Source organism: Takifugu rubripes, chromosome 1 (genome assembly GCF_901000725.2).
Source record: "Takifugu rubripes chromosome 1, fTakRub1.2, whole genome shotgun sequence".
In the NCBI taxonomy this organism is placed as follows: Eukaryota; Metazoa; Chordata; class Actinopteri; order Tetraodontiformes; family Tetraodontidae; genus Takifugu; species Takifugu rubripes.
This window is the reverse complement of record NC_042285.1, coordinates 20,194,125-20,211,534: the sequence shown is the minus strand read 5'-3', so window position 1 is coordinate 20,211,534 and position 17,410 is coordinate 20,194,125. Positions and strand designations below refer to the sequence as shown.

The following is a 17,410-nucleotide window of genomic DNA, read 5'->3' as shown; positions in this document are numbered from 1 at the left end:
CAGATCGTCAATTACAAAATCTGGAATTCCTTTTGTATCCAAACTTTATTATGAAAAACAAAACCGAAACAGAATTCATTAAAATACTGATCAGTATTTTATACACAATCACTATTAGGAGTCAAATACGATTATTATGTGATTATTTCTCATGACCTAAATGGAAAGAATAATGGCACGCTCGCAAGGAAATATTGCACATAAACACAATAATTATACTCTGCATTAGTTGGAAGGGAGTGAAGCTTAGAGGAACTTGGCCAGGACGTTTCTGGCACTTATTCCATCAGGTAACAACAGACACCTCTTTCCATGGTTGCACTCTTGAATTCACTGATCTGGAAAAGATCTGACTGGAAAAGATTTCATTGTCACTTTCTTAGCTTCATCAATATACTGATGGGTCGGACACAGACCGAGCAGTTACAATAATTAGAAAGGCACGTTTTTGCCACCACTTTTACACCAGCACATACCAGTATCATTCCCAACGATCACATTATTTTGACCAGTGCCTCATCAGGCACAAGACCAGAGAGCCACACACCAAGATGATCAATCCAAAGACACATGAAAACTGATACAGAAGGGCTCAATTCCGTGTCACGTCAGATGTGCTGCTGCCTCACGGACGGTGTGACATTAAAAATCAGCCAGGAAACAGGTTTCACACGCAGAACTATGTGCTCAACGGGACTGTGGGAATCACACATTCACAAAGAATTCCTGCTTCTTTGAACACCGTTTGAATAAAGTCAGTTCGCTCATCACAACATAGCTAAATGTGAGTAAAAGCACACAACTTGGGTGATGTAATGATTACAGAATGAAGACAGATGAATGTGTATCAGCTCACAACAAACACAAACTTTATATCAAAACTGACACCAGACCAGGCTAAAAATCCACCAATCGGCACAAAACGAGCAGTAAATTGTCGATGTACAGTGGAACTATGCTGGTGTCAGCTGTGGAACAATCACATTGTCACCTCTTTGTTGACTCTGAAGCACCAGGATGTGCTTCCTGCTGCGGAGTCCTCCTACGGCACGCTGTCGGCCTCCTCGGCATCAACCAGGCAGGACTGGTCCGGCTCCAGGACCCGAAACGGAGGGTGGTACTCAAAGGCTGTGAAGATGTTGGAGCCGAGATTCTGCTTCTGGTACAGGAACCAAATACCAGCCGAGACCCCAACAACAGTGATCACGCTGAGGATGACCAGGATGGACAGCGCCGGGCTGGGCGCTGAGCAGAACAAGCAACAATGTCAGGGACATAAAGTGACAACTCTGTGTGCAAGAGGCCGAGTTTTAAAGCTCACTTACTTCGCTTCGCTTTCTCTGCCTCTGAAAGACATAAAGATTCCCCCGTCAGAGTGGCGATACAACCCAAACACGGTTGAATGCAGTTAGCTCAACTCAAAGCTGCCTAAAAATGATATTATGACCTGCGTGTAGCAACACACACACTCGCCGTACCCTGCTTGGCCTCACACACCACTCCGTTCTCCACTTCATCCAGACAGCTGACCTTCTGCCACTTCCCGGAGTTGCTGTGCAGAACCCCACACGTGTCCATGAGCGCGATGTCTGGAGACGAGTCGTCCTCCCAGTTGGTGAACTTCACAGGACTGTTGTCCGACCATCTCATGGTGTCATCTGATAAAAAGCAGAGTAAACCACCTGATTGCAGGTCATTTATGACACGAGAAAGAACCGGATCCCGATTTTGCTCCAGGCTTAAACGAGCTTTTTAATGTTAGAAACGTAGCAGGAAGTAAGGGATAACTCACCAGTTAGTTTCTAACTTGACACAGTGTGAAATACTGATTATTTACTGTTTTCTTTTCTTTTTTTTAGGTTAAATATGGTTCCAGGATACGATACGGTCACATGGTACTCACTGTCTGTATCAAAATACATTCCCAGCCACACGTTCACAGTGCCCTTCCACACCTCTGGGCTATATTTAATTGCAAAGTCATTCTCCTGGACACTCTGGATGGACAGAAGCTCTGGAAAAAAGGATGCATGACAAAAATGACAACGTCTACGGAGCTGAAAATACCGATAACTAACTAAATATCTGTTTTACCAAATCCTTGGCAGAGGCTTTTCGCTCTTGCATAGGTGTAGCTTTTGATCTGGTCCTCTGCCCCGTGGACAAAGTGGTAACATTTGTCCTGGAATGGGACCCATGTTCGTCCATCTGCAGGACAGTCTGAGGATGTCCCAGGACAGGTCAGAGGTGAGAAACCATCCTATCGTCACACACAATGTTGCAACAGCTTCCACTGTTTCCCAGCTTCCTCATCATTACTTCTCTTTGTTCAATCTTTTCCACGCTGTCCTCCGAAACAAGAACTACAAGAATTATTTCGATTTCACGTCGAATGCGTCCACACAGGCCTGTCCTCCACACCGCTGGTTTCAGGACAGCAGGTTCCTTTTAAAACGGCTACAAATCACTTCCCTGTTATGGATTTACCATTAGCTACATGAAGTTAACCCATTCAAACGACCTGGTTTACATATTTTCAGACATCTGATGCAGTTTAGCAGCTTTCAATGTGGACGTGACGTTTTAAACGTGATTAGCTTCAACATCGGCATGTGCTGGTCAAACTGGATCCGTCGCGTTTTAATACTTTCGCAACAGCCCCCCCCCCCACGGTTCAAAAGTCCCGTAGCCACGCACGAAACGCCACTTTGGACGCTCAGAAAGGTCCGCTGGGCCAACACGCAACGCTTGGCCGACAGTGTCGAACTGCTGGCGGTGCTGCCGAACGCAAACCCGGCCCGCCGGCAGGACCAAAGTTGGGCTTAACTCCCCGAACTCTCGGTTCGGCTCTCACCTCCCGTCAACGTGAGCCGCAGCTGGATAAACGACACCAACACCACGAAGGGCAGCTTCTCAGTCAGCGACCCCATGACGGCGAACACAACACACTCGCGCACACGCATACGCGCACACGAACTTTGGTGTTTTCGGACTGGCGCAAGACCCGGGCGTCCGCTGTGACGTCACCCACGCCCCGCCCATACTCCGAGGCACGCGCGAGCACGCACACGTACACACAAGATGATTTAGCTATCTTTGTGGGGTCGTTTGACTAGCTTCTACGCTAAATTACGTATCTTAACAATTATCCTCACAAAAATAATCAAACCTTGTTTTACTTTTAAACCTCATCATTACATCATAATGCTAATGTTAATGTTATTATATATGGCGTAAAGTTTTGAGCCCCAAAGGCCCGATGCAAACTGGGACACTCATGTGTACAAAAACATACACATATACAGCATAAACTATATGCTAAGTTTCATTCCATTTCGACTATTTTTAAAATGTATGGCGTTGGCCATTATCTAGTACAGAAGTGAATGCATTTGTTGTGGAGACTCTTATTGACATAATCACTGTATGTCCCAGGCCTTTTTTATTAACCTCACACCACCATGCCAAAGCTTAATCAACCCTATTCTAACCGTCCGACAACTGTTTGTTTCATCTTGCGATCAATAGGTGGCGCTGTGTCCTCAGTGTTGGGCACAACTGCATGGATTAGTTCACTTGAACAGACCTCTGGAATTTTTTTGCAAAGGTCTTTTTGATGTGTGGCTCTTTTTTTCCCCCCCTGCTGTATCATTACTCTGAAAATCAAAGATCGGTGGATCTATACATTAACGGTACAAGTGTTCAGGGATTCTGATGGAAAACTGTAGTTAATGGTTTACAGTTGAACATTGCAATGACATTGGCATTATTCTATAGGGAACCATCACTCTCATCCGAGTGGGTAAAAGGGAAGCATGTGCACTGGGGTGACAGGGGTGAGACGCCATAGCTGGCAGGCACAGGTGGCGAAGACAAAGACAGCTGGAATATGAGTTTTCTGCCTGTCTGGGGCTGGTGGCCCCCCATAGGGTGGCACGACACACTGCAGGATGCGGCAAGGACCCATCTGTCATGAAAAAGCCCACTCCCACCCTCGCCAGGCCATGTGTGTTTTCCACAATACCACGTGACATTGTTGATGTAGTCCTCAGCCCTCTGGACTGAGAGCTTTGCTCTTCATAAATACTGGATGTTCAGTTCAAGTGCTGGGTTTTTGTGGATCCATTAAAGACCATTTTAAACAGCACAAATGATGTCTTTATTCAGTTTTTATATGAATGAAGGACAGAAAATGCTTTTCAAGAAGATTTGAAGGGGTTTTTTTTATTGAAAAGGTGTCAAAGAGAAGAAAAAGAAACCTAAGGCAAAACGAACAAAAAAAGAGGAAAGGTCTTTGGCTTGAACAAACACTACAAAACCACAAATAGAGAAAAGACTCCTTAAGCTGTACATTAAAAAAAACAAAGTTTCCCACTGGCAACTGTGTGGCGCGACTCGGAAAACATAAAAACCTTTCACACAGGTCTAGTTCCACAGGCTGTCTGTACAAAAGTCTTCATAAATTAGAGCTATTTCGCATAATTTAACGACTGTTAACACGGTGGTAAGCTGTATTTTTTTCCTTTTATTTGATGCACCTCTGCAGCTCTTGACCCAGACACGATGGCACTTGGTTCCAACACCACTAGCAGCATAAACCTCGAAAGACAGTATCACCTCACGGTCTCGGGCGTTAAACAGAAAACTCAAGTGCAGATTTGCTCGACATCCCCGTTGTAAGCACGGAGGCAACGCTGCAGCGAGCAGCCCTACACCAAGCACAGATCCAGTGAGCACAACACTGTCAGAATCCCAGACCCGCTGCCATAAAGCTAGTAGCTCCTCCAACAAGCTGAAACTGAATGAGTGAACACAAGTAGAAACATGATATCACCTCCATCCTCGTGATTACAATAATATATGTATGTATAAAAATCGTAGTATCCAAAACAACCCATGTGATAAAGCTGTATGTGGCCAGCTCCCGAGCGTGGCGTTTGGTCTGGGAGGGCGGGCTGGACCTGCTAACCCGGCCTACAGAAGAAAAAAAAACAAACCCTGAGGTAGATAACTGGACTAACTGACCACCAGGTCAAATCACAGGCTCGACTGAGGACTCCATCGTGAAAAGGCCGGCTTCAAATTCACTACAACCAAAAAATAAAGTAAAAATTAGTGCTGTGTGACATCCTCGTCACTGCCGGGATGTTTGTAAAGAATGAAATTCATCTGTGGCACTTCTTTGGAGCTTTCCTTCATGCTCGTGTCTGTTTGCAGAAGCTGAATCTAAGTCTACAGAAAGGCACGCCGTCCGAAACTGCAGTCAGAGTTACTTAATTCCTGGGTAAAGGAACAAAAGGTTCGCTCTCACAATCTGTAAACTAAAAGTGCCAATTTTGTTTTCTATCAAAAGGACGAGGTGCAAGAGAATATACGCGTGTATCTGCTTCTCCTCCCAAATTACCGAGCTGTATCTAAGGTCTGTGGCAAGGCTTTAATGAGCGTTTTGTGCACAATCATGAGTCTGTTTTCCTGTTTGTTTCGTTGTTCAAATGAAAGTAAAACACACAACCCAGCAAAATAAAAACAACCCAACAAAAAGAGGGGTTTGCCTCCTCTCAATCCCCAACCACACCACAGTCTGGCAATTCTACTGTACAAGTTTTAAAAGGCAAGATTCCAAAGGTGATCCGAACATTCCAACTTCCAGTCTCCATGCTTTATAAATATTTCCAAATTTCTAATTAAACCCTACACACTTTTCCACTGATCATCTTTGAGATTGGAAACAAAACAACAGATAGTTTCTTTTTAAAAATCTCTCCGTGGGTTTCTACCCAGAGAAACAGCTCTGAACAGTTGTTTTTAAAGGTGATCTGTACATGTTTGTATCAAAACGAAAGCAAATTTTAACCAGACAGCAAGAAGAAAACAACACATGTATGTAACACTTCATCATTTCAACACTCACACAGCAAACACAGAAAAAAGAAATCTGTAAATATTTACATTTACTATCCTGCACAACTGACATGATTCTTTCTTGTATCCTGTTGCAATCCGTGGTAAAAAATAAACTTTTTTTTTCTAGTATGAAAATAAAACTTTCTTTTTAAATATAATTTGGATCTGGTGTTGAAGTCTGGCGTTGATAGTAAAAACAGTCTCACTTTAGCAGAGCCTGTGTAAAACACTGAAAGGCTCCTCAGCATCCATTCCATTAGGATTTTGGAGACAGAATAGCTTCCTCTGTTGTCCAAATATTACCTCAGCACTACTTGGTTTGTTGGTAGGAATATGGGGAAGGATTGCCTGATGACTCCACCTGTGCCTGTGCATTATTATCCTGGAACAGACAGAAAAATAGCTCTTTAGCCTGATATTTTTCTGGTGGTGACCATTTGTCCGGAGGTTGTTGGACACAAACATGGCTGTGTGTAAACAAGCCTACCTCTATAGGAACAGCTGATGTCTGCATGTGTGCATATTGCGGTATGTATGCTCCTTGCATAGGCGTGCTAGCAGCCATGAACTACAAAAAGAAGTTAAGAAAATTCAAATGAAGCATGCTGTATAAAGCATGCTCACAATGTACTGGGTTAATCTTCGGTTCTTTTTTTGTTCCATTTCTCTCACCGTTCCTGTGCTGCCAAGAGAGAGGTGACTCATCTGCTGCGCAAGGGGGGCCATCAAAGAAGTCGGCTGTAGTGACATGGAAGGGTCCATAGAGGGCGATATCACTGTGCCCTGGAAGAAAGGAGCAGAATCTTTGTTTTGTTTTTAAAAAAAAAAGGAATTTCCAACATATGTGTGCGGCTGTCAAGATTACACAATGTGAAGCATTTCAAGGACTTATTCTGGGACGGTAACCTTGGGCTTCACATCTTATGGCCACACAAGATGCTAAATAAAGACGACGTGAGGAAGTTGTCATTGTGCATCTGCCTCTCCCCTGAAACCCTCTCTGAAGCTGACATTTCCAGTAGGATACAAATGTTTAATGCAAATCACACGTTTTTAGATAAGTGGAGAGGATGTTCGTACCGGGTGCTGCATAATGTAGGTTTGGTGAGGCAGCCAGGACGGGTTCTGCACCTGGAACACCACAGTTACAACATCTGTTATTAGATCAAATGTCACCTGTCACATGCTTAACCCCAAAGAGAGGTTTCTAAAAGGCCCTTGTGTTATTTAAAGTATTCGTAAAAATTCAAACCTGGTATGTTGGAATGTGAGAGATATATGGAGACATGGGTGTTTGAGCAATCATCCTGTTGGAAATACTATAGGCTGGTGGAAGGAATCTAGGCACAGAATACAGGGCGTAGTTTAGAGAAGTACAACAAATAAACCAACAAACGCAACACTGAGAAGTACACCCACTCCAACAATGTAACGCGCCTAACTTACCCATTCTGAATAGCAGCAGCACTGGCGTCATAAGTGAGCGTCATTCCAGCCTAGAAGCGAAAACAAAGCACCGATTTGGCAATGAAAATAAGATAAACCAGAGTTAGCAGGACTCTCACACAAGGAGAATCAGGAATGACACATGATATTGGTTTGAACGACGACTGAATGCTCACCAGTCTGGAGTCACTGTCTCTTCCCCAGCCCCGACCATTCTGGCTGAATTTATTCTGACTCTGGCGCTTTTTCTGTCCACCATCAGCAAACTTGCACAGCAAAGGTTCAGCTGGTGCTGGAAAAGAGAGAAGTGTGAATCTGGGAATCGGACAATGAAATTAAATGATTTTTAAAGCAATCTCTCCTCTCTCTCTCTCACACACACAAAGGCACACGCACGTCATTGGCTTACACTCATTTACCCCCCTCTGAAGCCTCGGAGTGTACATTTACTGATCATGCTGGGAACACAGACATCTAATTTGACAGCTGTGTAGCTGTAATCCCCTCCCCTTCCTAAAGGAGGCAACACCAGAGACTATTTCAGTCTAATAATCCAATTAAAAGCTTTAGAGGGTGTGGGAGCCTCTGAGAGCAGCTTTTTTTCATTTTCTTTGTCTGTGCTCCCACACATGAGACTCAAGTGCATCTGAGCTCTGCAGCAGCAGACTCACTGACTCCTACTGATAGCAGAAATCTGCTGCCCGACTACTTCAGCTGCCCTCTTCAACACCATCAACTAACGCCTACGTATTACAGTCATCGCCGCTCCTGTCCAGTAAATTTCATCTGTCAATTAAACTCAGTAAGTTATAGATATATGTGCATCTAACCTGGAACACCTGCGGGTGTCTTTATAAACTTTCCATTGAAGTGGGAGATAACTGCATCACATTTCTCTGTTGACTCCATCCTGAAATCATAAGAGACGCAAAGAGCATCAGTGTTTATAGCAGTGAAAAGGGCGTTCAGGTACTTTCCGAGGGCTGTTTCCTCTGTGGTTCATTATTTAAGAGCTTACATGACCAATGTGCACACGTGCCGTGCCTTTAACATTGCTGGTTAGCACACATAAACTTTAGGACATACTGGTCAGATACAGAAAAGTGTTTATGTTTGTTATTCGATGGGCCGGGACCTGCCTGTCAGGAATTTCAACGAAACCTCAGGCACACGTAAGCGAGCACTATCGGTGTAATTAAGCAGCACAGCGTCATTCTACAAATATTTGTTCTTACAAGCTCTGCTGGTCCTCCTGACTTGTCATTGAAAACCGAGCTACAGTTTGGCTACTGCTACATGAAGGATTTTACGTGTTGGAGTTGTTTTGTCTGAGGAGTTGCATTACATATGCAGCATGTTTAAGGAGCAGCATACCAATTAAACAAGGATCTGACCTTGCAAAGCCCACTCCTCTGCTGTGTCCACTGAAGTCCCTCAGGATACGTGTAGAGATGACCTGGCCAAAGTGTTTTAACATGTTCTCCAGCTCCTGCTCATCCATTGACAGCGGCAGGTTGGAGATGTACAAGTTTGTTGGATCTTGTTCTTGTTGCTGCGCAGTGAAATAAAACACAAGACAGACACAATGAGGACACACTAAATGGGAAATGCTTAAAATATACATGATGGATGGATCCTATAAATCAGGAGGTGGAAGGACACATTTCATGTCATATTTCATTTCAATTCCATAGACAACAGACAGGAAGAGTTAATAACCTTCTAATGCTAACAGTGGGGCTATCGTGCATTTCCTGCTGTGCTTCTTCTTGTCTGTCTGCTGACGCAGTAAAGGGGTCACCGTGAGCACTGATGTATAGATTTGCATGCAGCCCACGCTGGCTTAAGGCTAACATCAGCTGATTTCCGGCAGTAGTTTACCAGCGTCAGCTGAAACACAAGACAAGGCTACGAGTCCCTGAGGAGTGGCCGCTCACAATTAATATTCATCAGCGCTGCGCCGCTCGGTCACCAGAAGAAACGGCTTGGATTATCAAAAGTGATGCACAGTTAAGAATCAGGGGATAGTGCTTGAAGCACGGCAGCAAAATAAAGGGGAAGCCAATAGCAGACTGGTAATACTGGCAACGCTTCTCGCTCATTTGGACAATTATTCTTTAAAGCTAGCTAGGTTACTATTGCAAGCAAGATTTCAGAAGCCAAATCCCCACCAGTCAGTCGTTACTGACTGCGGATGAAGTAGAGAAACCAAGTGAGGTGCTGTAAAAATGACATAAGATAACAGATAAGAGTCTTTATTGTCTCCCATTAATTCCCCGCCCACTTTATCTGCCAATCCTTCCTGAGTTTTGAACAATGCTTTCCCGTCCATGCAAACATGGTCAACAGAGAAGTGTCCATATAATGGCTTTTTAAAAATGTGCACATCCAGTAAGGAAAGCTATAAATAAATAATTTTTAAGGAAAGGAGACTCTTATCTGGCTGCTTCTCACCGCTGAAATAATATTAAGTGATAGCAACAATGAGAGAGTCCATTATTCCTTAATGAAGCTCCTGCATTAGTGCAGACGGAGCTGCAGAGCTGTAGTGAAAGGCTCGCACTTTATAAAGGCTTTTACATTCCAAAATACAAAGATTAAACTTTAGTGTGCCCCTACGAGTGGCTCTACTTTAATTAAAAAAGCAAAAGGGTGCACAGAGGCGTATCAAGATCCCCAGAATGGGAAATGAGGCCAAGGGCTCTTGCTCTGTGCCGTATGGGAACTCATTTCCCCCTACTGGTTCCTGGTACCATAACAACACACAAGTATTTACTTCCCTTTCTAACATAAGTGGTAGAAGCCTAAGGCAATGCGGCTCAAAATACTAAACGGAAACGGAAGCAGGACCAAAACAGAGTGAGGCACGCAGAAAATTAATGTGAGATATGACGGGTAATGTAGCCTTTACAAACAGATAGAGTTACAACACATTATATGTATTCAACATCTAATTCAAGCACAATGCAAGGAACCACCCATTTACGTGATCATTTCAGTATTGTTATGCTGTGACACAATACTGTTCTAATGTGTGTCTGCACTTAAACTTTCACAGTGGTCACATTCAAAAGGAAATCTGCAGGCTGCAACCATCTGGTGGAAACAGCAGGACAATGTTATGATAAAGCCTGCTCACATCTAAAAGGAATCGGACTGAAATGATCCTGGAACCTACAGATAAAGAATAAGGTCAACATTTATCTGAATTTGGCAAATAAGAACTATAATTCAGAGTGTCAATGCCAAAAGTTCAGCGTAGAGGAGGAGCTCTTGAATCGTGAATCCTCACCTTTGCCATCTGAGCTTGGATGCCGGTGCTTTTCAGGGTGGTCACTGCTTTCTGAGCTGCGCTTGGGCTGTCGAAGTCCACAAATCCATATCCTAAAGAGACAGGCAGCACACTTAGAATAACATCCTGCACCCTAACATCTCAGTTGACATAATATTGGGCTCTACAGGGATTCTACAGCGTGCGAGCTGCATTATAGATGGGTCTGTAACTGTGTGGATTCATGTGGGCTCTCGCATCTCTGTGTTTTTGTGTGTGGAAGAAGAGGCAGAAAAGCGCTGATGATGCAGATACCAGTGAACTGTTAATGCCTCAGGTCAGCACTTTGTCCTGGACACAGTGTGAACCTATAGTCCCTGAACTCTGGTGAAGCTGCTGTCATTGATCAAGCTCTATGTCTTCCAACACTCACAATTGAATGCAAACGGATCTATAAATGACACGATTGTATCAACATGACCATTATGGACATGATTTTGGCTTATTTGTTGTCTTTTGCTAGTTTAAAATGCTAAACCGAGGAACCAAACCGGTAATTTCCATGTTTTGCACAATTGACTAGTTCCCTTTAACATCTCCAGTCCTTATTTCTGCATAAGTAATGCTTATTTGAAAAATGTAGATGGAATATTATCATTATTCTTATAAATATCAGTGCTTTCATGGTTTGTTGTGATAAATTATGATAGTATGGATGGATAATATTTCAGTTTATTCCTGCAATTTTTTTTGGTGAAGGGGTGTTATCACTAATCTTTGGGTCAGAATATGCTATACAGGTTCAAAAAATCTTATTTTAAAATTAGCCACAAAGTGGTAACGCATAAGTCGACAGTAGCTCCTATTTGAAATTCAGCCAGAGCTTTACAAGGTCTTTAAATGTGTCTTTGCTTAACCGGCATCTGTATAATCCAGAGAAGAGTGACAAAGCACTCTCTTAATCCCAGCAACACCACGGAGAATCAGCGAGCCTCCCCAAAGTCAGACGGCCAGTCTGCCAAAACTGGACTCAGACCAAGTTTGTCACTTAGGAGGAAGAGGCGGGGTTCTTCCCAGGACCCGCCCGAAGCCCTGACACAACAGACAGGGGCTGACGCTTAAAATAACATGAGCTGGGAGGCAGCCTGAGACAGCCTGGCTGCCTGTTTCCTGACTTGGCCCATTCATGTGAGACAACTGCATAGCTGCTGAGTGACTGGACGGTTTAAAGCATTCACACATGGGGAAGGGTGCCATTTTTTTTTAGTTGTAATTCTCTCTTGAAGTATAAGCAGTTGATAATCCTGCAGTCTACCACATTTCCTGATTGTATTGTAGAGAAGAGATGGTGGAAGGAGGTATCAGAGCGAGGCAAATAATGTCGCACACCTTTACATTTGTTTGTCGTCTTATCCAGGATGGCCTTCGTGGATACGATTTTGCCAAACCTAGAAGAGGAGCAGAAAGGTGAGCCTTTGTTATTCATGTACCAGACGGAGCCAGTTATAAAACACACATGCACACACACACACACACAGACTGGGAGGGTTGAGCAACAATCTATGACATCACTGTTAAAATATGAGAAACAGGAAGTGGTTTCCATGGTGTGCTGAAAATCCCCACAAGCAGAGAGCTTGATAGGCCCCTTCTTTAGCTGCTCTAAACATCCTGCTTACCTAAACTTGGATCATTTGGTTTGATCTATTAAGTCCCAGACATTGAACTGTTTATATTTAATCTAAAACTCTCAGGCCTTGTTCATCATTTTCCCATGATCCAAACCCAACAATCAGTTTGGTCTTGTTCAACAACATAATAACAACACACTTTCTCTTTATGACCAAACTTTTACTGTTCTAGCAAACAGACCTCCAATATGTAAAACTACAGCATTTCATGCTGAAAACATGTGGCTATTTTTAGCTTTAACGGACAAGAAAATAGAAAATTCTATAGATCAGAATAAGGAAGTGCATTCAAATGCATGTAGTGTCCAGCTACGGTATAATCTTGTACACTTCATGTAACATTGGAACAAACACAAAAATAAACCAACCAATAGTGTACAATCAGCCACAGCATACCCATCCTCAACTCAGCAGGTATTGTTTTTACAAATGGAGCCAGCTAAAGGCTAAACTGGGGGAAAGAGCATGAACTTATGACCTTTCCTTCATCTAACCTCAGGATCAGAAATTGTGCATTTCAAACAAAGATGCTGCCTCACAAACAAACCACAGGAAACTGTTTTGCTTATACTTGGTCTTCAGGATCAGCTTAATTGACTGACGCCATATCACACCTCAATTCTTCCTACATCTGTTCCCATGTGCGTGTATGAATATAGAAGCATTTGGTTATGATGTCATAATTTATAGTGTAAATTTAAAAACAACTATAACGACACAACCACAACTCCTTTGCGTGCGAGGCCGCATTTTAAAAGAAATGTCACAAAAATGACAATCTAGGCCAGGGACAATCAATAGGTAATCAATATCCGATAATGTAGAGAGGAAGTGTGGTACTCACGGCTGACAGAGCTTGACCAGGTCATGGTCTGTGGTTGAGGGGGACAGGCCTCGGATGTAGAGGTTGGTTTTGCTGAGCTGGTCCCAACCAGCAGTACTACTGTTACTGCTGCCACTGTTGTTGGTGCTGCTGTTCGGACTCGGGCTGGGTGGAGCCATTGGGTGTGACGGCGTGGCGATGAGTGGCTGGAATAGGAGGGCAACATAGCACTGTTGTTCCTGTTGTTTACCTGTATTGTGCTTAACTGTCTATAGAAACACCATGGCCTTGGACAGGTCCAAGAGTTGTTTTTAAATACCGGTACTTTACCAAAATGCGCAGTGCTGCAGTAGCATACAGTGCTCATTTACAGATGACAGGTGTTATATGGCGGTAGCGCAAACAGGATTTCAGTCTTTCATGCAACCCGGTGATAAAAGGGAAAGAAAGCAGTTTTTAAAAGCCTTACTAGGGTTTCAAAAAGCTGTGGATGAGAGTTTGTAGCTAACAGCAGAGGCTTATCAAGTTATCACAGTGGCTGACCCTCATCACATCCTCCTCCTCATCTGTTCTATTGTTAATTTAACAATTTTGGGCAGAGCAGCTTTAACTAAGCCTAATCCCTGTCCATCTTGGGATGGCAAAGTCATGTCACGTTTATCCAATCAACATTCTTGGCATCAAACCCCAGGACAGAAACCCAACATGACCGTCTCCGGGTCAGATGTCACACAGGCTGTTGGGGTGATTTCGAAAGGTGATTGGTGGATACTGGAAATAAAATTTCCAAGTTGTGTTATTGTAAACACAAAGGTGCATAAAACTCTAGCTAGGAAAAAAAAGGTTCTAAAAAATAACCTTAAATTAAGAGTCTTGGATTAATGTTTTACAGAGCAGCGAGCAGATCTTCATCACACCTTCATAATTAGCAGAATTAGGGTCCACGGATGCTCGTAGTACTGGAGAAGCAGCTGCATGCCAGCGTCAGAGTCATTAGTCTAATTAGCCAGAGATCATTCCTTCAATAACAAGGCTCATGTACATTGATCGTGGGTTTTGGTGATTAATCAGTGTTACTCCCCATCAACCAGTTTCCCTTTGTCTTGAAGATAGATAAAATGCTGGCAAACTAGTGGCACCGATGTTTTCTGCTGCTGGTTTAGGTTAATATGGAGGTCTGTCCAACCAAATCCAAGGACAATTAGAGGGGAAAACGTGCAGGCATCGGGTAATGTTGTGCTTTAGGTTGACAACATACAGATGTCCTTGTCTGAAAGCAGGCCCATACAGGGATTTGCCTTCCTCTTTACTGTCCAACAGTGATTATCCTCCCGACCCATCCCACCGAGGAATCACAAGCTGAGAGGAAGCTGATGGAATTCAAAGCATGAAGTGGTGACAGGATTGAGTAACCCGAGTCAGGAACTTAGCGGATCTTCTCTTGTGACTGACTGCTTTGCTGCTTAACACAAGAAAGTCCTGCTTTTTAGTGTTGTGGCTTTAAATTTAAAAGTGTTATAAATTTGCCATTAAGTGGTAGACAGTGAGATAGATATGTAAATTTAAAAATATAATGTACATCTGCAGAGAGATGCCATAAGCATGCGCTCTTCTTTAACTGACACAAGTCAGCCTTGTTTCTACAAATAATTAGGCTCAAACTTTAGTTATACATGTGTTATTACATGGAAGACTGGCTGATAGGACTGAATTTATTCATAACAAGTACTTCATGATGATTACCAAAGAATTAGATCTTAAATTATACGCATTCAATCGGTTTTACAACAAATATCATCTCTTCCCCTCTTGATAAATATATTTAAAGAAGAAAACTGGGGGGGGGAGAAGAGTTGACCATCGTGTGCGGGTTTCTGCGTAACAAAAACGTGCCATTTTCTTCTCATACATGGACTAAGCGGCGAGCCTTAAAGACAGTGACAGGGAGAGGACAACATCTTATCAGACAGCTCCAGACCCACTCGGCCTGTCATCGAGCCGGGCTCCCAGTGAGAAGCCTCGCCCATGGAGCTCCGGCCACAGCAGCATGAGCACCGAGGGGAGAACCTATCACACGTCTCTCAACTACAGACGGGCTCGGTTTCTGCTGGGACAATAAAGAGAACATGCTCAGTAAAATATCTGGGGGCACCTCAGCTTAAAGTCCGTTTACAGTGGAAAGATGTGGCGGCAGCTGGAAACTCTGGATGACCTGATATAAAGCGATCGTCCATTGCCGAGTGCGGGCCTAATGTCCAAGATATCTAATAGGTTAGTGGAACAGGTTAGTCGACTTTCTGTGTTGTTATAGCGTTACATAAGGACATATTTAACCATGAAAACTGCAGGTGGACTCATTTACGCCCCATCACACGCAACAATTTAATGCGCCAATATCCAAATGAAAGTTTTGTCCGGCTGCACGCAAGTTTATTTAGCCCAAGTCGCTGTCAAACAGACGCTTTCCTTACTTCCACGAATTCCGCCCTCTAGTCACGATAGCTTTATTTTTTTTAAAAAAGTAATAATAATAATATCGCATTTACCTGTTTACGATATGGAGTCCTTGGTGGGTTTCCAGTATTAGCGAAGATCATCTTCACTTGCGGGAATTAGTAGTTTTTAGAATTTCTGTTTTTTTTTCTTTACCTAAACGCATCCAACTCCTCGTGCAGCGCTCGGTAAAAATATACACACAGTATTCGACAAAGATCTCCGCCTTAATCCGCCAGAGGACACAAGTACAGGGTTGTGCTCATATTAACTGGATACATATCCTAACAGACGTCGACCATCCGGTATCAGAAAGCTCCGTAAATTGTCCCAACTTCTGACGCCCAACCCCGTTTGTTGCCTGTCTTCATTGATTTGCAGTCAGCGCTGCTTTGTAGGACAGAAGCCGCCACGGCGGGAGAAACCATTCCGCTGTGCGGGATAGGGGTGTCGGTTTAAATCCCATTCAGAAAATACGCGATATTTCAAAGTCTTTTCTTCAGTTTGTGCTCAAGTCGTATCACGAACAGAAGTGAAAACACCGGCGATATTTACGATCGTCGAAGCTCTTTTAAAAATGCAAACATAAAACAGAAAGGTGAAACCTACCCCCGTTTTTGTGGAGTATTAAAAGGAATACATACCAAGCATTCCACAGTGCGGATGGTCCTGGATCAGATATTCTGACATATTTAGTTTCTTTCCTTTCTGTGTTTAGATAGTTTCACTTACATCCAATATAATTAGGATACGCACGCACAATCAAACACATAGTGCACGGTCATATCGTCCTTGTTCTACATATTTTTCATTGAAAAAAAAAACTTAATAAAATAAAAAAAACCGTAATAAAATAGCATATAAAAACACACACCAAAAAGAGAAAAATTAAAAATTGTGCTCTGTACGTTTTCACGAAATGACTCCTTTCCTGATAGGTGTTTAAGTTAAGTAAAGTTATGCTGTAATACAGATTGTGTGCAATATCCACTTAATTCCTTAATTGGAGTGATAAGAATTTTTGTTGTGTGTGTGTGTGTGTATGTGTGTGTGTGTGTGTGTGAAGGCAAGGACAGGCAGGAACATAAATCGAGAACACCTGCTGATTGGAAAAATACCAACATTGGTGTCCAAAATTGTGAATCAAGGGTGACCTTCAGTAAGGAGCAGATATTGTACCGAACCCTGATTTGATCTGCTTTTATCGTCTCGCTAAACAATGGAACCTTCCTGTCTTTCTCATTTTGGGAAGCAGCTCCTGCTGGCGACCTTTGTACAGAAATAATATGGATTACATCATGTATTACCTATTATATTATTATTAAGAACATTTATCATTCCCCTAAATTATTGTGTTGATCATTATACACAGGTATTAACTGCATACTTTACAGTCTGGTCAAATGTATTTAACAGCTTATTTGAAAACAGCGAGCGTTGAAAATTGCTTCTTATACTGACAGAGCCGTGTAGTTACTGATTTCAAAAAAAGGTCACCAACATGTAGGAAGGTTCATCAGGCCATCAGGAGTCAATAGGTCATCTGAAGAGGAAAAAGGAAAGGGAATTCTGACTCAGCACTCTGCTCAGGGAAGCTTACAGTGATGAGAATGCAGGGTGTCAGGGTACAGGTAAAGAAAAGGTCCCATCATTACACACCAATGGACCATAGAAGCTCACAGACTCTATCATTTTAACATTCCTATCAACATTTTCATTGTTGCTCTGTAATGAAACACTTCTCCATGTCACACACCTTGATTGTTACATGTCAGTTCAAGC

General features: G+C 42.9%; 2 protein-coding genes across 2 annotated transcripts; both read right to left on the bottom strand.

The window, feature by feature from the left end:
- Positions 1 to 30: 30 nt before the first annotated feature.
- On the bottom strand, positions 31 to 3,012 carry cd302 (CD302 molecule). The gene is made up of 6 exons (XM_003961965.3): positions 2,855 to 3,012; positions 2,095 to 2,220; positions 1,904 to 2,014; positions 1,479 to 1,658; positions 1,326 to 1,346; positions 31 to 1,245 (listed from the first exon to the last, which is right to left on the bottom strand). Exons 1-6 carry the CDS (start codon positions 2,961 to 2,963, stop codon positions 1,043 to 1,045), a joined length of 750 nt encoding a protein of 249 aa, XP_003962014.2. The 5' UTR covers positions 2,964 to 3,012; the 3' UTR covers positions 31 to 1,042.
- A 1,128-nt stretch (positions 3,013 to 4,140) lies between these two features.
- Positions 4,141 to 16,034, bottom strand: rbms1b (RNA binding motif, single stranded interacting protein 1b). The gene is made up of 13 exons (XM_003961964.3): positions 15,682 to 16,034; positions 13,157 to 13,341; positions 12,011 to 12,069; positions 10,643 to 10,734; positions 8,745 to 8,902; positions 8,181 to 8,260; positions 7,527 to 7,642; positions 7,351 to 7,400; positions 7,157 to 7,244; positions 6,985 to 7,035; positions 6,577 to 6,687; positions 6,392 to 6,472; positions 4,141 to 6,286 (listed from the first exon to the last, which is right to left on the bottom strand). The coding sequence occupies exons 1-13, from the start codon at positions 15,730 to 15,732 to the stop codon at positions 6,215 to 6,217; spliced, it is 1,194 nt and encodes a 397-aa protein (XP_003962013.1). The 5' UTR covers positions 15,733 to 16,034; the 3' UTR covers positions 4,141 to 6,214.
- Positions 16,035 to 17,410: the final 1,376 nt, after the last annotated feature.

Excerpts from the sequence above, each read along its gene's own strand:
- cd302 (XM_003961965.3), bottom strand. The coding sequence starts at position 2,963 with ATGCGTGTGCGCGAGTGTGTTGTGTTCGCCGTCATGGGGTCGCTGACT. Across the intron at positions 2,015-2,094 it reads AAGCCTCTGCCAAGGATTTG|AGCTTCTGTCCATCCAGAGT; the intron begins GTAAAACAGATA and ends CCTTTTTTCCAG. Across the intron at positions 1,246-1,325 it reads GGCAGAGAAAGCGAAGCGAA|CGCCCAGCCCGGCGCTGTCC; the intron begins GTAAGTGAGCTT and ends TGTTCTGCTCAG.
- rbms1b (XM_003961964.3), bottom strand. The coding sequence starts at position 15,732 with ATGATCTTCGCTAATACTGGAAACCCACCAAGGACTCCATATCGTAAA. Across the intron at positions 10,735-12,010 it reads GACGACAAACAAATGTAAAG|GATATGGATTTGTGGACTTC; the intron begins GTGTGCGACATT and ends CTGTCTCTTTAG. Across the intron at positions 7,401-7,526 it reads GAGACAGTGACTCCAGACTG|GCTGGAATGACGCTCACTTA; the intron begins GTGAGCATTCAG and ends TTTCGCTTCTAG.